General features: G+C 42.5%; 1 protein-coding gene across 1 annotated transcript in view; it reads right to left on the bottom strand.

Moving 5' to 3' along the window:
* Window positions 1-1,002: 1,002 nt before the first annotated feature.
* Window positions 1,003-26,941, bottom strand: part of DGKI (diacylglycerol kinase iota) — a 341,772-nt gene continuing 315,833 nt past the window's right edge. The window contains 5 exon segments of the mRNA XM_070948056.1: window positions 1,003-1,458; window positions 2,388-2,487; window positions 4,164-4,200; window positions 15,361-15,481; window positions 20,816-20,853. Coding sequence (XP_070804157.1) covers window positions 1,342-1,458; window positions 2,388-2,487; window positions 4,164-4,200; window positions 15,361-15,481; window positions 20,816-20,853 — 413 coding nt within the window. The 3' untranslated portion in view covers window positions 1,003-1,341.

The following is a 26,941-nucleotide window of genomic DNA, read 5'->3' as shown; positions in this document are numbered from 1 at the left end:
AGGGCCCAAAGAGCCAAATGCAGCTCTGGAACCGCAGGTTGCTGACCCCTGGTTTAGACAGAGAAGTTGAAAAAAATATTCTAGAAGGATGGCAGTGACAAACTATTTTGCTTACTGTTGCCAAGAAAATTAAAGGGATCTGTTCACTGAGTTTTATGTCAAACTTAACTTGAAAGAAATTTAGCCAAATCCACCTTTTAGCCAATGTGAAAAGCTACACATTAAGGTATGTAACAAGCAGAAAATGTTATGGATATATTTCCCATGATTATGATCTGGCATCTTGAATCATTTTTTGTAGCAAAGTTTGTCAATACTAGACCAAAAATATCTAGTCTATTGTAATCATTTGTGATCAGGAAGTCATTAAAAAAGGAACCAAGATATCTCACTAGACTAGATTGGTCACTAAAGTGACTATGAGATCCACATTTTATTTTGTGAATTTGGGACACTCGTAAGTTACCACCAAACCTAAGGCCTGAAATGAATCTATGTATGCAGTCACTTTAGAATTTGAGTAAAACCCTCATATATTCTAAAAGGTATTTATCACTTTGATAAATCTGACCTGTTTCTTTGTGCCCTGTATTCTCACCTTTCTATGTATAAATAAATAGTGAAATCACTCTTCTTCTGCATGATTCTTTCTGTCACAGACCTGATATATATCCAAAGAAAAAAGGGAAGAAATGGGTTCAGAAGAAGCAATGATGTAATAATGCAATCTTGGAGAGAATATGAAGCAAGAATTCATTATATGGTTTTGCAATGAGCATTCCAGATCCCCTTTGACAGAGTTGATTTAATCAAGAATGGTGAAAACTTTAGCACAAAGACACAGATGCTGGTTTACTGATGTGCAACATAGCATCTGAAACAAGAATATAAAGTATGAAAGTGAGAGAAATGGAGGATGGGAAACACAAGATTTTCATGGCAAGAGTTAGAAGAAGATAAATGTTTGCCTGGATTATGAATGTTTGTGTTGTTTCTGTTTCTTCCCCCCACATTTTGAGTTGCTGTTGCTTATTCAAATAGATTCTACAAGAGGAACATGGGAGACATTCATGCTACTGAGGGAGAGCAGTGAGAATACATTTCCTTGGCCTATGGATTCTCCAGGCCTTTGAGTCTCCTTCTTTGTCCCTACAAGCTGACATGTGGGAACAGTTCCGTGGCAAGTCTCCATAGCCCTTAGAAACATGTGGCTTCTTCTCAGAGTTTGCAGGAGAGCGAGAGACTGGTGGTTCCATTTGCTTCTTCCTCACATGACACCTCAAGAGTACCTCAGGTGCAGCTTTGTCATTTCCTAGAGTTTTCTCTTGCACACCACAGAGATCACACGGCAGTCTCTAGATCCTCGTGGGGCACTACTGGATGATTCTGATGACTCTCCAAGTAGGAGGCTAAATCTGGATCCCCAGCCTGCTGGGCCCTGTCTCGAGGTGTCTTACCCTATAATGACAAGGCAGGAGGAAAAAAAAAAAGAGAGAGAGAGAGAGATAAACCCTCAGCAATAGAAAGGGGGAAACAACATGTACAGCATGTTGAGCATACGGATTCATTCCTTTCAACCAGGGGTGTCAAACTGGCAGTCTGTGGGCCCTGTGGGGTCACGTGCAGGCCACGTCCACCCCAGTGAATGAGGAAACATTGCGAAACGTCATGTGACAGCAACATGACGTGGTGAGTTTGACACCCGTGCCTTAGTCCTTTATTTGACTGAATATGAATTCGTTTTTTAAAGTGAATATTGAAAACACAATTACATTTAGCATGGTTCCTCTGACAATTCTGCTGACTTGTTTTGATCGGCCACCATATATAAAGCTCCAATGAGTTTTGTTTTGGAGGATTCTAAGTCTGAAGCCCTGTTTTAAATCAACAGTTAAGCCAATGAAACTTCGAATGCTACAACCTAACAATATCTTCTTGGAGTCTTAAACTGATTAGTTACCAAGAACTACGTATGCAGTGGCCTCCAAATTAAAATTAAAAACATCTTCACCGGTATAGGCGCTACATGAAATCCCATCGTTTCAATTCTTAAGTGGCATTTCAAGCCCATATAACCCTTTTAAAGTGCTGATTTACTAGCTGGCTATATTGCTCCTACACTGTGGTTTTACATGACTTATATTCTTGTAGATTCCACAGTTTTGACTACTGTCAAAAGCCATCCTGAAATTGCTGATAGCAAGTGACAAACGATAGGTAAATAAAACCAGCAGGGCCTCTGTCGAAGTGAACGCAGTGAAAGCGTGCTGAAAAACAAGCACGCGCAGAGGCTCTCAACATATTTGCAAAGGGTTGGCTACATATTGATTTCACTTGCACACAGAACTATTAAAATGGATTTGTTTGGTTTGGTTTGGTTTGGTTACCTTGGAGTCCATTTTCCTCAACGATGCCCCTGCCTCTACCAGCAGCTGGCAGATGCCACGGTGGCGTTGGCAAGCTGCCTTGTGCAACGCTGTCTCACCCCTGGGTGTTTAATGGGGACAAAAAAGAAAACCCTATCAGTATAATGAATTATATTCAACAGGACATAATTTTGAGGGCTGCTGACACAGGCACATTTTCTTAATTTGTCCTCTAGATCTTTGGTACAGCAGAATATGGTCTTAAGAGTGCTCAAAGTTTTCATTTTAGTTTTGCTTTGTTTTATTGCCATGCTTAAAGCAACGTACTGAATATTAAGTTGTTACCCACACTGAGGTCCAATTTTAAATCACTTACATGATGGGTTTTTTCCCCTACACCTCTGCCCATTTGGATGAATTCCCTTGAAGAGTAAATTTCCTTCTCTTTCATTCCCAGAATCTGAACAATAAAATTCTTTGGCTTCAAACGGTGGAGTATGCTTACATGTGTGTGCTATAAAAACTTTAAAGCAGACATCAATATTTATGTTGTATAATTCCCTAGATTTTGGAACTGAATATTATGTCATCTCTGAAGATATATACACTATAAAAGCTGGGTGTTAACATTTAAACCAATATGAAGAAGTTTTATTCCAATTTTTTTTGGGGGGGCTTAGCAGAGATTGCTTAGCTGTGATTTTCACAGGCTGCCTAATGATGGATCTTTATGTTCTTATTGTAGTAATTACACAAGGAACAAAAGAAAGCAATTAATTCTATCTGGAAGCTAAGAGATGCAAGTATAGATTAACTAGATCCCAACCACAGCTAGATCTCTAGAGATCTTAAGGATTTCTTTCACCTTTTTCTTGCAGCACCATTAAATTTTCACTAATCTGGTTATTTCTTTCAGATGCTTTTAGACTAGCATTATGCCAATCTGTTCACTTTCCAATAATTTGCCCAATTTCAAATTAGGAAATATTAGTTCAAGGTGATAGCTTAGAGGTGTCTATAAAGCTTTGTATAGATGTTTTGGCTTTTTACTTCATGGATGCCCACAGCTCATATACCGCTTCACTGTAATGTATAAGTCTTTTTTCCCCAGCTTTTTCTGGGCAACAATCACCTGATAGCACCATACTGGTAACTGATCAATAGGGCAGAGTCAAATGATCATTCTGAGGCACAATAAATTGAATGGAAGAGACCAAACAGACTCTTACAAAGAAGTATACAAACTTGGGGGGGGGGGATTAAATTGAAATTTAAATGCAGATTTTTTTTTTTTGTCAATAAAATGTCCCCAAGAATTTCCACAAAATTGCTTTTAGTCCCTTTGTGAGAATAGTAAAACATGGATTTGACCCAGTATTGATTTGAACTTCAGCTTTCATCACTACTGGTCATGTTAGCTAGAACTGAAAAAAATTTTTTTTTATCTTTCTCTTTTAGATTTGGAGGGAAAAATCAAAACAAAAGCCCTAATCTGTCATGAACTTTCATATATCTAATAATGTCCTCAAAGCAATCATTTTGGATTTGGTAGACAGGACTGTAATACTTGCTGTGGTGGGGAGGGGAAGGGGGAATCAGGATTTCAGAACTTCGTGAGTTTTAAAAGGAATACCATAGAGTCTTTAAATAGGAATGGACAGGCTGAAGTTGTGTAAATCAACACATTGAATTGTTATTTTATGCTTAATCTTACATGACATTGCTTTGATTTTCTATGCAACTAAAAGTAAGCTGGAATGAAAATATGAGAAGAGGAGCTGAGTCAGCAAGACTTACATTTCGCTATCTGTCATATCCAGTAACTCAGAAGGACCTACAAAAGAAAGTAAATTTATTTATTTATTTTATTTATTTGTTTCAGTTTGTATATCGCCCTTCTCCAATAGGACTCAGGGCAGTGAACAGCCAAAATAAAAAGAAAACATACAAAATTTAAAAACAGTTTAAAATAATTAAATATTTTTGGCCGCAATTTAAAACAAACCCAATTTAAAATCAATTAAAATTTAACCCAAAACTGTGGGATTAAGCCAGCCCGGCTAGTTGAAATAAATAAGTTTTCAGGGCCCGACGAAAAATCCGGAGGTCTGATATTATACGTATCTCTGGGGGGAGGTTGTTCCAGAGGGCGGGCGCCGCCACAGAGAAGGCTCTCCCCCTGGGGGTCGCCAGCCAACACTGTCTGGTGGACGGCACCCTGAGGAGGCCCACTCTGTGTGAGCGTACTGGCCGGTGGGACGCTATTGGTGGCAGAAGGCGGTCTCGTAGATACCCCGGCCCTAAGCCATGGAGCGCTTTAAAGGTGGTCACCAACACCTTGAAGCGCACCCAGAAGACCACCGGGAGCCAGTGCAGCTCACGCAGGAGAGGTGTCACATGGGAGCGCCCCGTTGCTCCCATAATCCCCTGCATTCTGGACCAGCTGGAGCCTCCGGGTGCACCCCAGGGGGACCCCCATGTAGAGAGCGTTGCAGTAGTCCAAGCGGGAGGTGACGAGTGCCTGAGTGACTGTGCGTAGGGAGTCCCGATCTAGAAAGGGGTGCAACTGGAGTATCAGGCGAACCTGATAAAAAGCCCCCCAGATGATGTTCTTGTTTCCTAAAGGTAAAGGTAAAGGTGCCCCTCGCACATATGTGCTAGTTGTTCCCGACTCTAGGGGGCGGTGCCGAAGATCTTCAAAGCCGAAGATCCAGGGCTCTCCAAAGACATCTCCGTGGTCATGTGGCCGGCATGACTAAATGCCAAAGGCACATGGAACACTGTTACCTTCCCACCAAAGGTGGTCCCTATTTTTCTACTTGCATTTTTTACATGCTTTCAAACTGCTAAGTTGGCAGAAGCTGGGGCAAGTAACCAGAGCTCACCCCGTTACATGGCACTAAGGATTCAAACCGCTGAACTGCGGACCTTTCGATCGACAAGCTCAGTGTCTTAGTCACTGAGCCACTGTGTCCCTTTTTTCCTTGTTTCCTACTGGATGTTGAAATCTGTTCCTGATCCCGCTCCCCCAGAAATTTTTTTCCTGTGTGAAAGACACTTTTGTGTTGTTTTTTGTATTTAACTCATCCTCAGAGTACTTTAACGCTTGTTTCAGGAATTTTTTTTTGAGTCTATCTTATTACTGGAGATGGCTGAGGATGCAATAGTTAATGTTTTTCTTTGCAAGTTCTGTAATCATTGTTTGCTACCCAGACTTCCCTATCTTGAAGAGCCCTCTTGAGATTGAATTAAATTATGGGAGGCAGCAGAATTATGGCGAGATGCTGATATAACGAAACAGGATATTCACTCACAATCAGCTATACTGTTCATAGCAACAAAATGATTTTTCTTCTTCTTCTGGAAGGGAGGGGGAGCAAACAATTTCTCCAAGCTGAATGAATTTAGAAAGTGCATAAGATATTTTTATTCTGTCACCCTGAACTAAATTCTAGATTGTTAATTGTGTTCGAGGATCGTGCCCAATAACTCCATAGACAAGTTTTTAGCAAATCAATTATTGTTTATTGATCATACATCTTATCTTTACAGGTACAAGTCTGGAACTGCAGCAGGACCGCATGGCTGACCCTTAAGTACCCCCGGGGCGTGGCTAAGGTAAGGAGGGGTTATTGGGCTAGGGTGGACCTTGGGGGCTGGCTTGTCCAGCCCCCCTGCTTCCAGCTCTGGGTCAGAGGCAAGGCATTTATTTATGACAAAACCCCCTCTAAATGCCTGGCCGAGATGTTTTTGCGTGGTGTGTACCTGAGGTGTCCTTTTCAGTAGGATGCCTAATTTTGATGTGAGATACGTGTGCTGTTTATTTTGCAATGGCTTTGTTAGAATGTCTGCTGTTTGCTCTTCCGTGTCACAGTGTATAACCTTCACAAATCCTATGTTCGCGAACTGCCTAACGTGCTTGTACTTTATGTCGATATGCCTCGACCTTTGACCCACCGCTTCAGCCTTAGATATTTCCATGGCAGCTTTATTGTCCTCGTGCATGATGATGGGGTAGCTTGGCTCGGCCCATATGTCAGCGAGCAGGTCATCAAACCAGACCAGGTTGTTGGCGGCTTTGGACAAGCAGATATATTCGGCCTCCGTGGTGGATGTGGCTACCAAGTCTTGCTTGCCTGTATACCAATGAACTGGGCTGTTGTTTAGAAAAAATATGTAACCCGAGGTGCTCTTTCTGCACTTTACGTCCCCAGCCCAGTCAGCGTCAGCGTAGCACGTGAGTGTGGGTGTTGTGGTGTTCTCGGGCTCTAATGACAGGCAAGCCTCGGAGGTTTGCTTTAGATACCTTAATACCCTTTTGACGGCCTCCCAGTGGTACACAGTGGGCTTACCCACATGTCTTGACAGCAAGTTAACTGGCAGGGCGATGTCTGGCCTGGTCCAGTTTGCAATGTATAGTAGGGAGCCTATGGTGGATCTGTATAATGTGTTGTCCTTGAACGCCTCAGCCTCATTATACATGTCCTTTAAGAAATCTGGTTGCATTGGCGTTTCACACCCCTTGGCGCTCGCCATGTTGCATTTATGTACTAGTTCCAAAATTTTATCCTTCTGTGACAGTTGAAAGCCCTTGCTTGTTTTCGTGATCTGCACCCCTAAGTATTTGTCTACCTTGCCCAATACTTTTAGTGTAAAATGTTTTCCCAGCTCATTGGCGAAGTTATTACATTTGCTGGCTTGATCACCGATATACAATATATCGTCTACGTATATCAAAACATATTCGAGGGAGTTGTCTGACTTCTTGGTGAAGAAGCAGTTGTCAGCTGAAGTGGCTGAGAACCCCATGGATTTTAATGTCTTGGATAGGCACTCATACCAACGTTTCCCTGATTGTTTGAGTCCATACAAGCTTCGGTTTAAAACCCAGGTTTCTCCCTTTTTGGTGCTTTGGCTGGGTGGCGCTCTCACGTATATCTCTTTGTCGAGCTCAGCGTGCAGGTAAGCGGTTTGCACGTCGAACTGGTGCACTTCTAATCCTAGCAGTGATGCAATTACGAGTGCACACTTCACGCTCTCGGCCCTGACTGTGGGGGAGTACGTTTCCGTGTAGTCATCAGGGTATTTCTGGGTGAACCCCTGTGCCACCAGTCTCGCTTTGTAGAGCGCTTTGTTTCCCTCTAGTGTCTTGACTTTGTAGACCCACCTAGTGCCTATGGTTGTCTTTCCTGTTGGGACTTTAGAGGGAGTGTATACGTTTAGTTCCCTCAGGCTGTCCATTTCCCTTTCCATGGCTTGTTCCCATTTCTCTCTCTCCTCATCCGGTAATCCCAGCACGTCCTCATATGTGTTGGGGGTTAGTTGGTTAGTGTGTAGGGATAATATGTAGTCCCCTAACCTTTCTGGCCTTTTGCCCCTGTTTGCCCTGACTGGTCTGTCAGGAGGTGTCTCTGTGTCATGCATGTACCTAGCTTCTTTCTCAGTGAGTGAGTCCACTTTAATGTGCGGGTGGTTTTCCTTCCATCCCTTCACTGGTATTTCCTGCCCCTTGGGTTTGTTTTTTACCTGTTCAGTGTCCCTTCCTGCTTGGTGTTTTATCTCCCTTTGATCATCCCCTGGTCCGTCCTTGTTAAGGGACACCTCGTTGAGGTGTATTTTGGACCAGTTGGTGTTTTCGTGAAAAACAGCTGTTCGTGATATTACGAAATTGTTGCTGTTGTCTATGAACCTGTATCCCTTCGTCCCCGGCTCATAGCCCATGAACCTCAGCCTCCTGGATACCCTGTCCCCCTTACGCCTGAGTTGCTTGGGGATGTGCACATCTGCTGTGACCCCGAATATGTGTAAGTGTGACACCTGTGGTTTCCTTTGGTACATTAACTCGTATGGAGTTTTATTCAGTACGCTGGACCATAGTCTATTTAGGGTATAATTCGAATAAATGAGTGCTTCGGACCAGAAATGCTGCCCTAGGCCGGCATCATCCAGCGCGCACCTCATCATGGTCTGTAGCGTTCCGTTTTTTCGTTCTACCACGCCATTTTGAAAGGCGGAAAATGGAGAAGTCGTGTAATGGACCATCCCGCGTGCTTTCAGCCATCGCGAGAAGTCGCTTGATAAGAATTCAGACCCCCGGTCTGTCATTATTTGCCTGATTTTGGTGTTGTGCTGTGTCTCCACCCTCGCATAGAATTCCTTAAATTTTTGGAATACCTCATTTTTGTGTTTCAGGGTGTACACGAAGCCATAGCGGCTGAAGTCATCCACTATGGTCAGGAAGTACGTTTTCCTATACTTGATGGAGGGCCTTAGTGGTCCCACTAGGTCCATATGTACAAGTTGAAAAATCGAATTAGTTGTGCGTACTGATTTCTTGGGTCTTGGTTTGGTTTTTAATTTGGAGCCCTTACAAATAGAACACTCGAGATAGTTCTCACAATCCTTTATTTTTACACCTTCAGAGCATTCCAACATTTTCTGCACTACGGGAAAACTAATGTGTCCTAGTTTTCTGTGTAATAGGTGGGCACAGTTGTCATGCATCGGTTTTCCTATCGCTGGTTTCTCCTTCCTGGGTGCTCCCTGTTCACTGGGTTCATCGGTGGTGTGTGTGTGCTTAACCCCCTCTACTTCCTTACTTGCGTTGTCTGTGCTACTGGGTCTAACCCCTCGGTGATTGTTTACTTCTGGCTGTTTGTCCTTGGCTGGGTGGAAGAATGGTAGTTCCCCACTGACTACTACTTTCCCTATCCTTTTACCCCCTCTGGTTACCTGTGCCTTTCCTTCTTTGAAAGTCACCTCTACATTGTTATCCTTGCTCAGTTTTAGGGTGGCAAGGATATTATATGGTATATTTGGCACTAGGAGTACTCCCTGTACCTCACCTATTCCTGGCACGTACGCGTTACCTTTGCCTGTTACTTGTACGTTATTCTGGTTAGCCACTTTCACTACGAAGCTTTCTCCTGTAAAGGAGGTTAGTAGATTGCGATCATGTGTGGTGTGGTTTGTGGCTCCTGAGTCCAGTAGCCATGTGCCTTCCTCCTTGTCTTGGCCTATGTGTCGCACTTGGTCCCCTATGCCATACAGTGATCCAGTGTGGCTCTCCCTGGAACTGTCCCTGTGGTCTCTCCTGTCCCTAGGGCTAGGGGAATCCCTACGCCTATGTCTGACCTCTGGTGAGCGTCCGCTAGTGTGTCTTGCCCTTTGCTCTGGCCTATCTCTTCTATGTATCCTGTCCCCTGTATTTTTAGGGCAGTCCCTTTTGTAATGGTTTCTTGACCCACATATGTAACACTCTGTGTTGCTGTGGCTCCTGCCCTGTGGCTCAACCTTTCTGCTAGGTCTTTGCTCCCTGCGACTTAGGGAGCGGTCCTTTCTGATGCAATCCTCTGATATTAGTTTGCTTGTTAGTAAGTCCAGTGAGAGCCTCCCTGTCCCTAGGTTGTCTATCTGCGTAATGAAGGTGTCCCAACTGGGGTCTAGGGAATTTACTATGATACTTATCATGGTCCTCTCGCTTATGACCTCCCCCCTTTGTGTCAGCTGGGCCCTAGTATTATTTAGAGATAGTAAATGCTCGCTCATGGGTGTCCCTGCCTTGAGTTTGGTGGCATAAAATTCCCTGGAGAGCCTGGTGGTGCTGGCAACGCTTTGGCAGTAAAACAATTTGTGCATTCTCTGTATTATTTCTAACGCAGTCAGGTGGTGTCTAATACTGGGGTAAATGCTGGGGGTAATGCTGGCAATTACAATACAGTAAGCTTTGTGATGAATGCAATCTAACTCAAAAGTCCAGGGTTTTTCTGGGGGGTCTGTAACCATAGATAATAGGTCTTCCTTAAGCAGGGTGGCCTGGAGTTGTTGATTCCAGTCCAGGAAATTCTCCCCATCTAGCCTTAGTTTGGGAAAGTCACTGGGCAAAGTCCCTGAATTGTAAGTTAAATTACTCACATTATGTCGCTGTCCATGGTTTCTCACGTAAGGATACTCGCAATAAGGCAGAGGGACGACTGTGGCAAGTCTGAACTGACTTGTCTCTATGTGTCTGCGTCGGTGTAGCTCTATGTTTTGTTCCGTTTCTTCTACAGGGGCGTGCTGCGCATGCGTGAGGTTCATTTCTCCCCAGTCGCCGTGGAGTGAGGAGCTCGTCCATGCTGCTCCCGGGTGAAGGCCCCAATCTTCCGGATGGGCCTTCAGTTCTTCTCCGGTCGGCCTTGTCTGCTCGGGATCGTCGTGGATCGTCGCCTGGAGTCTCGGGAAGCGGTGAGGATCGCCGGTGGGCGCTGGGAGTCCCGTTGGGGCCGCGAATGGTCCCGGGTGGCCCGGTCTCGTGTGGATGCCGCCTGTGGGTGTCGGGCCGAGCCCCCTGCCCGCCGATGGACGTCCCCTGCCAGCGGATGGCCTCGCGGTCCACAGATCTGGTCCCGGTCGTCGGTCCAGTGAGTAGTCCCATCGCCCTTGGTGTCCCGTTTTTGCGGGTGGGTCCCTTAGGGGCTCTGGGTGGTCCTGGGTCCACGCGATGGTGGCTGCCTTCCCGGGGTGGGCGTCGGCACCGGCCCTCGTCGCACTGGGGTCCCTTTTGCTTTTCGGCCTGGCACCGGGGTGTATGGTCGGTATTTTCACCTTGTCCCCTAGGGCCGCGGCGATTAGTTTGATGGCTTTATTGACCTCGGGCTCGGTAGGCGAGTCTGTAGGTTTGGGTTTTGGGCTTTTGTGTTTTTTGTGATATTTTTGGTCGGTAGTTTTTGAGTAGGCCCCGATTCCCGCCATGGAATTTAAATCTCGGGAGTCTATTGGTGGATGGTCGGCCATTTTTGATGATGCCGTCTTCCAAGATGGCCGCCGTGAAAAGGGCGCGAAGTCTCCTTCGGCCTTTGCGGTAGGTTTTTGGTGGGGGAAATTTTCCCTTACCGGGTCTCCTTCGCTGTAATCGGATTCGTCCTCATCTTCCTCACTCGCTGCTTCGCAGCCTTTGATCAGGCTTCGGAGTTCCGCGATGAGGTCGTTGTTGCTTTGCGACGAATCTATCAGCTCGAGGAGTTTTCCTTTTAGGTCGTGCATCTCTTCCTTTGAGGTTTCGTGCTTCGTCCACCCCTCGTTGCTCCTGGCCGGGGTGGATGGGTGGTGGAGTAGGCCGCTCATCTCGGGTGCCTCTCCTTGCGTGGTTTCGGGTTGAGCAGGTCGTTCTGCCATCTTCTTGGTGAATGCTCTGGTATTCACCCTGTCTGTCGTGGTCCCTTGCATGCTGTGGAGTATCAGGATTGGGCTATCCAACCATCCTCTGCTACCATATTGTTAATTGTGTTCGAGGATCGTGCCCAATAACTCCATAGACAAGTTTTTAGCAAATCAATTATTGTTTATTGATCATACATCTTATCTTTACAGGTACAAGTCTGGAACTGCAGCAGGACCGCATGGCTGACCCTTAAGTACCCCCGGGGCGTGGCTAAGGTAAGGAGGGGTTATTGGGCTAGGGTGGACCTTGGGGGCTGGCTTGTCCAGCCCCCCTGCTTCCAGCTCTGGGTCAGAGGCAAGGCATTTATTTATGACATAGATTCAACTTCAGAGATGAAAGGAAGAATTTCATTCCCTTTCTCACCCAGTAAAAGTTGTGTCTCAATCTTGCTTTGGGCCAAGGTTCCCAAAAATGGTCCACATCAAGGGTTAATGGGAGTATCCATTGTTGTTAATGTTATTATTAGTAGCAGTAGCAGCAACACTATTATTATTATTAAAGTAAAGGTAAAGGTTCCCCTCGCACATACGTGCTAGTCGTTCCCGACTCTAGGTGGTGCTCATCTCTGTTTCAAAGCCGAAGCTGTCCGAAGACGTCTCCATGGTCATGTGGCCGGCATGACTAAATGGCAAAGGCGCACAGAAAGCTGTTACCTTCCCACCAAAGGTGGTCCCTATTTTTCTACTTGCATTTTTTACATGCTTTCGAACTGCTAGGTTGGCAGAAGCTGGGACAAGTAATGGGAACTCAGCCTATTAGGCGGCACTAGGGATTCGAACCGCTGAACTGCTGACCTTTTGATCGACAAGCTCAATGTCTTAGCCACTGAACCACCACGTCCCTTCTTTTATTATTAAAATAGCATTTATTAAATTATTTTCATATAATAAATCTTCATACAAGTGTGGGGGATCTTTGCCTTAGACCAGTGATGGCTAACCTTTTTGCCATCGCGTGCCAAAAGCGGGGGGAGCACGGCAAGGTCACCCACGTGTGTGCCCACATCCATAATTCAATGTGCCCTGCCCCTCTGCATGCGCCCCCCCTGCTTTTAGCACGTGATGGCACAGTGGGCCTGGTAGGCCCATTTTTCACCCTCCCCAGGCTCCAGAGGCTTTCTAGGAGCCCGGGGAGGGCGAAAACGGCCTTCCCCACCCCTCTGGAAGCCTTCCGGAGGCCGGAAACAGCCCATTTCCCAACTTCGGTGGGACCGAAAGGCCCAAACATCAGCTGGCTGGCGCACACATGCACGCTGGAGCTGAGCTATGGCAATGCCCGTGTACCCACTGATATGGCTCCATGTGCCACCTGTGGCACCCGTGCCATAGGTTCGCCATCACGGCCTTAGACTATTAACAGAGAACAAAGGTGAACAGGCCCCTTTCCAACATATCCTTGTAGAAAGAAGGTGATATGAGAAGTAACTGTAGGGAGGGGATAACTTATGGGTGGGATAGTGCTTTGCATGATGCAGTTCTTGGTCCAACATCTCCAGTTAGAGAACAGTTTAAAGGACAATCTACTGCCTGAGACCTGGTAAATTTGATTCCAGCTAGAATAGCAATGGAAAAAATATATCTATGCGTTTGTTAAGAGCCAACCCTGACTTAATAGTACATAATCAGTCAAAATCGATCAACAATAGCAAAAAAAAAAAATAGTTTATCTCTTTATAGATCCCTGAGTTTGGTAATAAGGAAGCAGCAAATAATTTATAACAAGAATAACAGTAAATAAATAAACACTACTATATTCTTTATAAACTCCTGAAGGTACTAAAGACTGAACAGGCCCAAACCAAGGGGGTGACCATCTAAAGATTAAGAGAAAATAAGAGGGGAGCCAAAAAGAAAGTAAAGAAGGGAGAGGTTAATCGTGAACTATGAGACTTATTCAACATTATGGGCCTCCAAATAAACTCCCCCCTTCTAACTTTCTGTCCCTCAGAGCTACTGTTTGCTGCCAGCTAATGATTCCAGATCCCACTCCGGTGCAGAACAATAGCTACACAGATGTGGGAAAGGTTGGCACTTGGAAAGCAAACGCTACTGTCCTTCTGCCACAGCAGGGAGCTGGCTGTCTTAGCAAGGGACAAGCAAGAAAAGAAAAAGAAAGGGGCCTGGGAGAGGGAGAGAGAGAGAGCAAGAGAGAGAGAGCGCCAACCAACCCAAGGCAAGTCCAATAGGGAAACGCATCAGTGAGATTTCCATCAAGCAAAACAGCAGGGAGGGAAAGTAAAATAAAACAAGAGGGAGGGTGGGAAGGAAGGAAGGAGATGCAAGGAGGCAAAGAAATAAATAAAGGGCTCTGGGAAACCAAGAGGAAATAATGGGGGCACTCTCACTTGAAAAGAACTAAAATGTGGGTAGTATTGGAGAGGGTGCCCCATGGGAACCACAGTCTTCCCTTAATGTCTCTAATCATCCATCTCTTTCCAATTATTAACTCCTTTCTCCTCCTTCTGCCTTCAGTTGCTCAAGCCAACACATGGACTGGTGGTTTCCCAGGATGCAAATGAGCTTGAGTTTCTATACCCTTGCTTCTACATGCGAGAAAGCAGAGGATGGGGAAAGATGGCAGAGAGCTCGTCCATCTCTGAGCTCATAGTAAGAGAACAGAGAAAGCAAAAATGTCAAGTCTTTGTGGAATTTTTCAACTATGCTTGCCATTCTCTCCTTCCCAAACAATCCCACCCTCTGGATTAGATGTCAAACAAAGAGATGTTTACCCTGATCCAGTGGTGAAATTCAAATCATTTTACTACCAGTTCTGTGGGCGTGGCTTGGTGGGCGTGGCTTGGTGGGCATGGCAGGGGAAGGATATTGCAAAATCCCCATTCCTGGGGGAAGGATATTGCAAAATCTCCATTCCCACCCCACTCTGGGGCCAGCCAGAGGTGGCATTTGCCGGTTCTCTGAACTACTCAAAATTTCCACTACCAGTTCTCCAGAACCTGTCAGAACCTGCTGGATTTCACCCCTGCCCTGATCCCTTTACATGCAACCAATCTATTTTCTTTTGTAATGACACATGTATGATTAATACACAAACAGATGGATGGGCCAGAAAGAATTCTGAAGTTGACTAGGACAGCATGGTAGCAATAATCACACATATTCCATAACCATTTAGAAACCACTATGGCTAAAGAAAATGTTTAGTACCCTAATCAGTGAGGAAACCGTGTAAATAATGGTAGAAGTTACCATTGAGATTGAGAAAGAGACATACCATCCATAGGGATGAGAAGAGAGAGAGAGATTTAGATTGAGACTGAAATTCAGGACATGGTTCTAGCCATTATTAAGCACTTGGAAATTCTTCTGGTTGTAATGGGAAAATATCAAATGTAAGTTTTATCATCCACCATTTACTATGTTCCATTTTTTTGTTCCAGATTTTCAAATGAAAGGGAGTATATGTATGCTGAAAAAGGGCCAACTCAGCTTTTTTCAATCACACTGTAAAGGTCTCTGTAAAACTATTTCTATACTAGCTATATAAGAAAGAAAGAAAGAAAGAAAGAAAGAAAGAAAGAAAGAAAGAAAGAAAGAAAGAAAGAAAGAAAGAAAGAAAGAACCCCAAAATTTCTTCTTTACTTCCAGCCTCAGGTATCTGATCTATCTGAGAAATCTGAGGCAGTTTTTTCTATTTATATATAACTCTTCAGAGGACTAATTCATAAAACAGGCTCAGAGTGAGAAACAAATAAGCAATAGATTTGACAAGATGATTATCCACTTAAATTCACCCATATAACAGTAGGTGAAACAGGATGAACAATTCACTCACCGTGTTCTAGAATGTATTTTACAATCTCACCATGCCCAGTCTTTGCTGCATGATGAAGCAAGGAACAGTGGTCAGGTCCCCGGATTAATAAACTAGTTCCTTTTTTACAGCATTCTACAAACTGGAATAGAGAGAGAGAAAAAAATGTAATTATTCAAAATCATTACTTCATTTCAGTAGTGGTCATAAATGAGTACTGATGGAAGAGAATATTTGCAGCTCAGGGTTGGACTGTGGGATCCTTGGTGCTCTCTGAGCTTAGTTGCTGCTTCCTACAGACTTTCATCACCCAACTAGGTAACATCATCAATGCTGGCCTAAATGAATGTACTCAGCTGCCCGTCTACAGATTCCTAGAGATAGAGGAAAAACAAGTTGCTGGCGCAGGGTGGAATGAAAGGGCATTTTAAGTTTAATTCTTTTTTTTTTTGGTTGGCTATTGTTCTCTTTTCATTTGCTAAGGTCAGTCAAGGTCAAAGGTGCAATCCCTTAACTGGATATTTCTTTCTTTTTTCTTTTTTAATCCAAGATCAAAATTCTTATGGTTTTACAGTGCATATGGCAGCCTTTTCCAACCTAGTCTTGAGAAGGTGGCCACTCGAGGTGGGAATGTTGGATGCAACAATCTCAACATATCTCAAAAGTTGTAGGTTTGGGAAAATCTATGAATTATGGCTTGGATAGATTTTGTAAGGTCTGTTGATTGAAAAGACCACTCACTCAGAGTTATAGATCAGGGCAATGAATGAGCTGAGAAGGCCTCTGTCAAGACTGTAGAGCTGAGAAGAAATAAGAATATTCCTAACCTATGCACTAGACAACTTGCCTGAGACAAAAACAAACAAACAAACAAATAAAAATGCAAAAATTTACATTGGAAAAAAACCATCTGAAATAAGTGTAATCTGCCCACCAGAAAAATATATCCTTTGAATTGAACTCTTAACTGCTACAAAACAAAGGATAATAATTGGTGGGGGGGGAGGGAGGGATGGAATCCTTTCCATTTTTCACTCTGGCATTAGAGGATACAGATTAGATTTAGTATTCCTGGAACCTGTTTAATAGCTGGACTGCATTCATAGCAAATACTGAAATTACAATGAAATGCAAAGGGAACCAGATAATGTACCATTAGTTTGGTCATATATCAAATCATGAGAGAACTGACTGTGGCGCACTTTGCTTATTCTGGCAGCTACTTGAATCTAATCTAAATTCTTATGCTAATGATGATCTTTGAAGTTGCAATGTTGCTAAAATTCCAAGGTATTTGTGATTGTTCGTTAAGCATTAGCTCTTTTGTTTTGTTTTTTGAGATTAGAAAGGTATTTCAGAATAAAGAAATGAAATCCTTTCAAAGACAGGTTGGCACCTCAATGGGATTACACTCCAAAATATGGGTAGGGGCAGCTCAAATAAATGAGCAATATTAAGAGACAACACCCTCCCCCCTAAATTGGATGTTGCTTTTTAATCAAATTGAAGTTATTGATATGATTATTCTCATGTATCTATTGAGTAAAAGCCACTTGGGTGTAATGGTTAAGATACCAAGCTGGAAATCAGGAAACTGAGTTCCAGTCCTGCCTTAGGCATGAAGCCAACTGGGTGTCTGAGCTAGTTACATATTCTCTATCCTAGGAACGGGGTGGCTCAGTGGCTAAGATGCAGAGCTTGTCGATCAGAAAGGTTGGCAGTTCGGTGGTTCGAATCCCTAGCGCAGTGTAACAGAGTGAGCTCCCGTTACTTGCCCCAGCTTCTGCCAACCTAGCAGTTCAAAAGCAAGTAAAAATGCAAGTAGAAAAATAAGGACCACCTTAGTGGGAAGGTAACAGTGTTCCATGCACCTTCGGCGTTTAGTCATGCCGGCCACATGACCATGGAATTGTCATCAGACAGTGCTGGCTCTTTGGCTTAGAAACTGAGATGAGCACCGCCCCCTAGAGTTGGGAACAACTAGCACGTATATGTGAGGGGAACCTTTATCTATCCTAGGAAGGAGCAATGGCAAACCACTTCCCAAAATAGTGCCAAGGCAAATACAGGAATTTGTCCAAGAAGTTGCCAGAAGATAAGATTGTTTCAAAAGTTAACAACAATATATATATGAAAAGGTGGAGCCATCCCAGACTACCAGCACCAGATTTGAAATAGTAACGGCAGTTACAGCAAAAGACCCTTCACATAAGCCTGATGATGGCAGATGAGATTCTGTCGAAACGTCGCTTCTATCCTTTTAGGGATATATCCACAATTACACGGGAAGAAACCTGAAATATTAACTATACACACATATATACCCGTGAAAACTTACATACATACATACATACATACATACATACATACATACATACATATGTAATATATATTCTCCAAAGCACCTGAGGGTAGGAAAAGAAGCAATGGGTGGAAACTAATCAAGGAGAAAAGCAACTTAGAACTAAGGAGAAATTTCCTGACAGTTAGAAGAATGAATCTGTGGAACAACTTGCCTCCAGAAGTTGTAAATGCTCCAACACTGGAAGTTTTTAAGAAGATGTTGCATAACTATTTGTCTGAAGTTTCCTGCCTAAGCAAGGGGTTGGACTAGAAGACCTCCAAAGTCCCTTCCAACTTTGTTATTCTATTCTATTCTATTCTATTCTATTCTATTCTATTCTATTCTATTCTATTCTATTCCATTCCATTCCATTCCATTCCACTCCACTCCACTCCACTCCACTCCACTCCACTCCACTCTACTCTACTCTACTCTACTCTATTCTATTCTATAGTTCTACTTGGTCACATAAAACAAAATAGTTAAAAAAAAATTGAAATAGCTCTGAAGGTTCAACCAAGAGTTTATTAGATATCATGCAGCCTTGAGGCCTTGGGGTGTGCATTTCTCATGTATAGCATGGCAACAAAAATGAGAAGAATTGCAAAAGTAACAAAGCATAAGCCTTATAGGAAACGTATTACTAACTTTAGGATCATACTCATCACAGGACCTTTCATTCCAATCAGGTGCATTAACAGCACACAATGTGTCCTTGCAAAACTGAAGTTAATTTGCATTTGTTAAACATCTTTATCAAAGCCCTCTGGATATTTTTAAAGGGATTCCTGTTTGCTGCCAAATGCTTTTCCTAATAGTTGTGGTTGTATGTTGCTATGGTGACTGAACTGGGAGAGGGTGGAGACAATTTCTAACTGGCTCAGACAAGAAGACTCTAGAGCAAGAAAAAATTGAGGAAACCCTAGTTAGCATCTTCCAGGTTGTTTATTGAATTTATATCTAGCAGTTCATACGCGTATCTGAAATCAAGAATATCTGGAAAAGATAGTTGCTTAAGAGGCATAAGCAGTGGTGGGATTCAACCAGTGTAACAACCGGTTCGCTGAGCGTGCGCTTCGCGCGCTCATGCTTGCTTCGTTCGCACATGCACCAAACACGCATTCCGCACACGCACAGTGCATTTGAAAACAGTTCTAAAACTTCTACTTCTAGCTTCTACTGCAGCCCCAGTGAGTAAAACAGCTGAGTGCGGCAATCCGCTGTGCCGCGCCTATCAGCTGGGGTTCAAACAATGGAAATATAGATCGGTATAGCGCAGGGGCGGGTGGGCAGGCACAGCTGATCGTCGGAGCAAACTGGTTCGCTCTCAGCTGACCATCAGACCTACCAGTTCGCCCAAACCAGTCCGAACCGGCTGAATCTCACCCCTGGGCATAAGGTTAAGTCAATTTTATAAAAATACAGCCTCTGATTCCGAGCTGCCCTCATGATGTGGGGGGAAAAATAAGTAGAAGAAAATGTTTCATTCTTCTTCAAGCCAAAAAATCCTAAAATTATTCTTCCTCCAAGACAGGGGAAACCAAAGCAGAGCAAAGAAAGAGAACAAAGAAGGGCACACTTTGCTTACTATCACTATTCTAAAGCCCACCAGTGGTCACTGTCTAAAAATTCCCAAGGAATCCATGTTTCTGAAGCAATATCCCAAAATTGGATGAGATCCAGGAACAGGATGCTGGATTTCTGTTGGGTGAGGGCAGGGTGGATGAGAGAAGTGAAGGGCTGCCAGCAGACAGCACAAGGAGAGCATTCCCACCAAATGTTCCCATAAGGATTTTAGAATTGCAACATAAGCAAAATACCGCACTTGCTATGGTTTCTAATGACCTGGAGCAAAGTCCAAAATAAATCAAATATGCTACCCAAAAGGTACAATATTACATTGATTCCAATGTAGGGAAAATAATGATATGGAGGTGTAGGAAGTTAGCGCCCACCCCTCTCCTATATATTTTAGGAAATATTAAAAGGGCAGAATATTTCCCCTAAAAGGGAGGCAGAAACTCAGGCCCCCCACCTTTGTCCATGGGCCATTAAGGCCTGGGCCAGCCTATTCTACATAACAAAGGTCTACCTCCTTCAGGCAGAGCCATAGTAGGAATTGCCCAAAGCTCTTTCATTACATCATCACCCAGCAAGGCTCAACCAAGCCTGGGACTCAGGACAGCCTACAGAGTTGCCCCTGCATGGCCCCATGGGAGTCTGACAACCAATCAGAATACAAGCTCAAATTCAAAAGCCCAGAGAGGGCATAAAACTCAGGTACTCTCAGCATCTCTGCCCTTTTTTTCCTATCCCCAACATCATCAAGGCATGTGATCCTGTCCACCATTAAAAAACATATTTTCAAACATGTTTCCAGTGTCTTTTTCCCCACTTGAACTAAACCCAGATGGACATTTCTTCCAAAAGAGGCAGGGGTGAAATGCTCCCGTTCAGACCAGATCGTCTGATCCGGTAGCGATGGCGGCAGGTGGTTTGGAGAACCGGTAGCAAAAATCCCTGTGCCCCCCCCCATGACCAGCTGAGCTGCATGATCATCAGAGGCTTTTTTTAAAAAAACTTTTAAAAGCATTTTTTCTACAACCTCTTCCGCCAAAAAAATGCTTTTAAAAGTAAAAAAAAAAAGCCTCTGATGATCGCACAACTCAGCTGGGATCATCAGAGGCTTTTCAAAGCATTTTTTTCTGCAACCTCTTCAGCTGAAGAAGTGGTAAAAAAATGCTTTGAAAAGCCTCTGACGATCCCAGCTGTGTTGCCTGATCAGCAGAGAGGCTTTTAAAAGCATTTTTTGCTGCAATCTCTTCAGCCGAAGAAGTGGTATAAAAAATGCTTTGAAAAGCCTCTGACGATCCCAGCTGTGTTGCCTGATCAGCAGAGAGGCTTTTAAAAGCATTTTTTGCTGCAATCTCCTCGGCCAAATCCAGCCCACACAGTCACATTACCCACCCACTCCCACCAAGCCATGCCCACAGAACCGGTAGTAACAAATTTTACATTTCACCCCTGAACAGAGGTATCCTGAATGTCACCATATGGTGCATAAAAAAAACCTGTTAGTAACTCAACGCATACTATGAAAGAGATACACAGTATGATAAATCTTTTACTTACTCTTAGAAAATCGCCAGCTATTACTGACTGTAAAAGTGCTGCAAAGACATAAAGAGATATTATTAACAATCATATTTATTGCTGGCAAAAAGAGGCATTTATTTCTCTTGATTATGTTAACCAAATATATTCTGGAGGCTGATATTCTAGAGACATGATCTTCCAAGGATTTTTAACAGCGCATTTTGAGGCTTATATTAGTTTGTGTGTCAGGTTTTGATGTCGCCTCAAATAAATTGCATTTCCAAACAAAATAGTCTTTGATGAAATCTTTCATTTATTAAGCACGACAATCTGTCCCCGATTATGTCGAAGCCAACACTGACTTCCTGACCCCAAACCTTCCCTTTCCATTCCCCAATTCTCTGCGTCTCATTGGCCATCTTCCAAATCACTCTCCCCATATCTACTACTTCAGCTCCCAGGAATGTCCCCCTTCCTAACCCATCTCCTAGGGGATATTATCTTCAGGGAAAATAAGTAGGTGAAAAGTCAAGCGTCCTCTTGTCAGCTGCCCCCCTCTTCTCCTTATGTCAGCACTGGGATGAATGTAGTTTGAAGTGCTGACATCGTGTTTAAACTAACTGATCTGTTTGATGTGAATTCAGCAAGGACTCTTTGTAAGACAATACAGGTAGTCCTCAACTTATGACCACAATTGAGCCCAAAATTTCAGTTGTTAAGTGAGATATTTGTTGTGAGTTTTGCCCCATTTTACGACCTTTCTTGTCACAGTTGTAAAGTGAATCACTGCAGTTGATAAGTTAGCAACATGGTTGTTAAGTGAATCTGGCTTCCTCATTGACTTTGCTTGTCAGAAGGTCGCAAAAGATGATGACCTTGGGACACAGTAACCGTCATAAATATGAACCAGTTGCCAAGCATCTGAATTTTAATCACATGATCATGGGGATGCTGCAAAGGTCGTAAGTGTGAAAAATGGTCATAAGTCACATTTTTTTCAGAGCCGTTGTAACTTTAAAACAGTCACTAAGTGAACTGTTGCAAGTCGAGGATTACCTGTATGCTCCTGAACATAAACTGAGCATAGAAAGAATATAAGTAAAAGTAATGACCAATAATATAGCTACCCTGACCGCAGAGCAGTGGTGGGATTCAGCCAGTTCGCACCACTTCGGGAGAACCGGTTGTTAACTTTCTGAGCAGTTTGATGAACTGGTTGTTGGAAGAAATCATTAGGGCAGAGAACCGGTTGTTAAATTATTTGAATCCCACCACTGATGCAGAGTATGGGCCCAGCCAGGGGTGAAATCTACTTACCTTCCCTACTGGTTTGGAAATGCACCTGCTGCGTGCACATGCTCACTTCGCTCACACGTGTCATGTGTGCGCGCATGCGCAAACCCTTCTGCGCATACACAGAGGGCAAAACAGGTTACTTCCTGGTTAAAACCAACCAGGCAGGTGGACGGAGCCTCGTGCTGCCATCGCTACTGGTTCTCCGAACCACCCACCGCCATCGCTACCCAGTAGCATTTCACCCCTGAGCCCAGCTATCAATGAATGCTAATAGACATTCACTATGTTTGAAGTAAAAGCTAGTTTTTTAGAAATATATGAAGATAGTAAGACCTTGCATTTCTCTCTCACTCTCTCTCTCATATATAGAGGGAGGGAGAGAGCTATCATTAGGTCAAGTGAAAATTGGCACAGAGAATTTTCTTTTTTTACCATTTGCCCTAGTATTCAAAATGGCTCATAGGTGCAATAATTTTGTACAGGTGTAAATAACTACACCAAAAGAGGCATCTGCAGAAAGTTGAAACAGACATTGCAATAACAATAGCAACTGACTCACAGCATTGTATTGTTGGAAGTAGCCATTTAAACCATCACATCTAACTTTCACTCAGTGGAGGTTTCCAGTTTAGGGTTTTTGCCAGAAAGCTGTCCAGCTTTTTCTAAAACTCATCTAAGAACTATATTGTTAAACTGTCCTCAGTATCAGATTTATTTTTCTAATATTCAATGCATTCTGCCTTGCCAAGAACTTATTGTTCTTAAACTCTGGAATAGTAAAGGATTGGTGTTAATATTCCGACATACTTTGAGTACTTGTGCTATTGTATCCTTTTCAGTCTTCTGTTCTCAAGACTAAAGGTGTTGTAGGATGTTAGCACCCACCCCTCTCCTAGAAGAATGAAATATTCTAGAAAATATTAAAGAGACAGAATATTATACCTCCCTGGATGAGAAAAGGAGAAACATACTCTTGGAAAGCAGCCCCCACCTTCATTAATAGCCCCAGAAAGACTGGGCCATCTTATCTACAAAACAAAAGGCCTTCAGCTCCAAGGTGATAGGATTAGCCCTCACTCAAGATCCAAAGCAGGACAAAGTCATTAAGCCATATAGGAATTGCCCAACACTCTTTCAGAATACATGCCTCTTCATTACATCACCCAGCATAGTTCAATCAAGCTTGACTCAGAAAACCTACAAGGTTAGCTATGACCCCTATAGCAGCCAATAGCTTGCCACAGGAAGAGGAAGCTCAAATTCAAAGCCTAAGAGAGGGTATAAATCTCTCTCTCACCCATGAGCTCATTTGTTCAAGACCCAAAAAAATCCCATGTGGTCCTGTCCACCATTAAACCATCTTTCCAAACAGCCTCCATATTTCCAGTGTCTTTCTCCCCACTTGGAATTGAACCCAGATGGACATTTCTTCCAACAGTGTCTAGCTTCTTTAAGTGCTTTTTATAAGATGATGTTTCTAGTTCCCTGATGATCATCATCACTGGCTTTTTTTGAACCTATTCCAGTTTCTCAATTAATTCAATAAGCAGATTATAAACCTTGTAATCTGGGAATTCAAACAAACTAAATTCACTCAAAATGCACAAAGAAGAATTTGGCTGCAAATTCTTCGTTACTTCTTCTTAGCAGACAATGTCAAATAGATTGAAATTGTGCCAAAATCTATCCTTCAATTTATCAAAATTTTCTTTTAGATTTTGTTTTGTGTCCTAACCTCAATGTCAGAGAGAATTATCCGATCTTTTTTATTCTTTTCTGTTTTATTTTTCTAGTGTCTTTTTTACCAAAACTACTATTGTGTACTTTTGTTTCATTTTCCCCTATTATTTTGCAGGCTTCCCAACTGCTTTGCTAAAAAAATAATAATGAACATCCCTCATGATGTCCTTCTTTATGATCAAATGAAGGCTGAAATGTTGGAGAAATAAGTGATTCGCTTATACATTATTGGAGGGAGTTAGCACCCACTCCTCTCCTAGAAAAATGAAATATTCTAGGAAATATTAAAAAGGCAGAATATTTCCCCTAAAAGAGAAATAGAAGTCTTAAAACAGAAACTCAGCCCCAGCTCCCTGCCCCCAGCAGATACTTTGGTTATTTACAAGACAAAAGGCTGGGCCAGCTTATCTACAACACAAAAGACATGGCCCTCAGGACATGATAGAATTCACCCTCACTCAAGATCCAAACCAGGACAAACCATTAAGCCATAATAGGAATTACCAAAAGCCCCTTCAGTACATCATCACCCAGCCAGATTCAACCAGGCCTGGAACACCGACAGCCTACAAATTTAGCTAAGTCCTCTACCCACTGGGAGTCTGACAGCCAATGGGATACATTTCCTGTACAGGAACAGGAAACTCTAAGGCACGGCCCAAGAGAATGTATACATATATCCCTCTCTCCACTCCATGTGCTCTTTTTTGTCCAGGACCCAAAAACCCCATGTGGTCCTGTCCACCATTAAACCATCTTTCTAAGCAGTCTCCATGTTTCCAGTGTCTTTCTCCCCACTTGGAACTGAACCCAGATGGACATTTCTTCCAACACTATTAACCACTTCATCAAATAATAATAGTATATGAACTCCATAGCCCACCATAAGAATTTCACTGAAGTATTTTTCTTCTTTGAGCAATCATCAAAACATGTTTTTCATCAAATTACAATGGTAGGAAATGCAGCAAAAAAATCCATTATTATATTATAACAGATTACTTAGAAGAGTAAATCTAGGCTGACAATTGCTTGAGAGAATCAAGGAATGTGAAGGCTCTCCCTGCCTACGGCTATTACTATTACTACTGTTCCCCGACTGCACTAAGATATGCAATGCTGCCTGTTTAAATTTTTAAAGGTTGGATTTGGCATGTTGTGTATTATTACTGGATTCTGTGCTTACTCTTGGTCTCAGCTACTTTGGCTAAGCTGACTGGTGAGTTTTGAAGACATTTATGATATTATTGCAGTCTATATATACTCTTGGTTACGAGCTGCACTACATGAAGCTTCTTTGCCTATTATTTCCTTATTTATTATTTATTTAATATTTTAATTTTATTTATCATTATTTCATTTTTTTTTTAATTCTGACCATGTCCCTGCTCAGGGTGACAAACTTTGACCAGGTAAGATTATCTCTATGGCTAAAGATCAGAACAGTTTTCTTTTATGTACACTGAGAGTTTATGCACCAAGACAAATTCCTTGTGTGTCCAATCACACTTGGCCAATAAAGAATTCATTCTATTCTATTCTATTCTATTCTATTCTATTCTATTCTATTCTATTCTATTCTATTCTATTCTATTCAAGCAATGGTATTTCTAGCAGTAATGGACAATTGTGAAAGTTGGACATGGGAAGAATGGGAACAAGAAAAATGCTTTCATGCTGGAAAAGCAATCAATTAATCGTGGACCAAATAAATCCTGAATGTGAGTTTTAAGATAAAAACTCACATTATATGGACATATGATATAAGACTATACATGCCAGGATTAAAGGAAGTACAAAAAGGAAATGACCATAGATACGGGAGATGAATAAGATCATAGACATTACATAGCTGTCTTTGGATCTACAATTTATTGCTAAGGACAAGGCAAAATAGCATGCATTTGCCTATGAAACAAGACAGAATTGAGGCCATCTATTACTTAGTAGCCAGAAAGATACCATTTTATAGTACTTTTAGGAGAAAGTCTCATCTTTCAAAGTTTGCTGAGAACTGGCTAATGTTTCACATCAGCCTTTTCCATAAACATTTGATAACATAGGTAAAGAAAAGCTTTTTCCTTCCCCCCCCCACCAAAAAAAAATAATATATGTTCCTCAATACCTGAGATTTTCAAGCTATTTTATTATATCTGTGTCAGGGGTAGTGGTGGAAGAGAGAAAGAAATTTCAGCAGAAACAACAACCAATCACTCTTTTGAATCAGCAGCTTTATGAATGGCAAGCCCAACTGATTTCAAGCATGCTAGAGCAGAATCATTGGGACTTTGAGCAGTGAAAAATTTAATAACAACACCTATAACTGTTTTGGGTGTTCTCTTCTTTAATATTTAAGCTGCAAGAGCTGAATTGGATGGACTCAATTACAGCAATCAGGAATTCACCACTGAGAGTTTTCAAGGGTTGGGTTGGATAGATAGATAGATAGATCATCCTGAAAAAAAGGTATTTTTGTGTATCATTAAAAATCAACACCAACTTGATGGCACATCATCCATCCATCCATATTAGTAACTGAATAAAGAAACTGAATAAGAGCTCAACTATCTACAATTCCAGAATATCTCTTGCACAAATTTTCTAAAACTTTGTGGATAGAGGACAAAATCTACTAATTTAGGGAGGAGCACAGCTCCAAATGAAACTAATCTGTCTTCACTCCCAATTTACCAAATGCTTCAACTTAATTGCACCATAAGCTTTCAAGCTTTTTCAATGGGAATTAGATTGCATTATGAATTGCCATTATTCCCTAGATCTCACATTATTGGAAGAAAAAGATGGTTTTCTCCAATGACCAATCATGGCATGGCTTCCCCGTTCAACGGATGACATTCCTGTTTAGTGGAAGAATATAGTAAGCTGGTAACAATTTTTTTTAAAAAAAAGTAGAAATAATTGCAAATCTTCTATTGCCATATTTTATAATAACTCATTCTCCATACCCAGCAAAAGTTTAGCAGATTCATAGATGTAGGTATCTCATCTCATCTCATCTCATCTCATCTCATCTCATCTCATCTCATCTCATCAACAAACAAAGTAGTTAGACTTGCATAATTGGAGGGATATAAAAGAAGCTCTGCTTTGTTCCTAAATAGAAAA

This window comes from Pituophis catenifer, unplaced genomic scaffold (genome assembly GCF_029215685.1).
Source record: "Pituophis catenifer annectens isolate HBS135680 unplaced genomic scaffold, rPitCat1.0.hap2 SCAF_7, whole genome shotgun sequence".
In the NCBI taxonomy this organism is placed as follows: domain Eukaryota; kingdom Metazoa; phylum Chordata; class Lepidosauria; order Squamata; family Colubridae; genus Pituophis; species Pituophis catenifer.
This window is presented reverse-complemented; position numbering and strand designations above follow the sequence as displayed.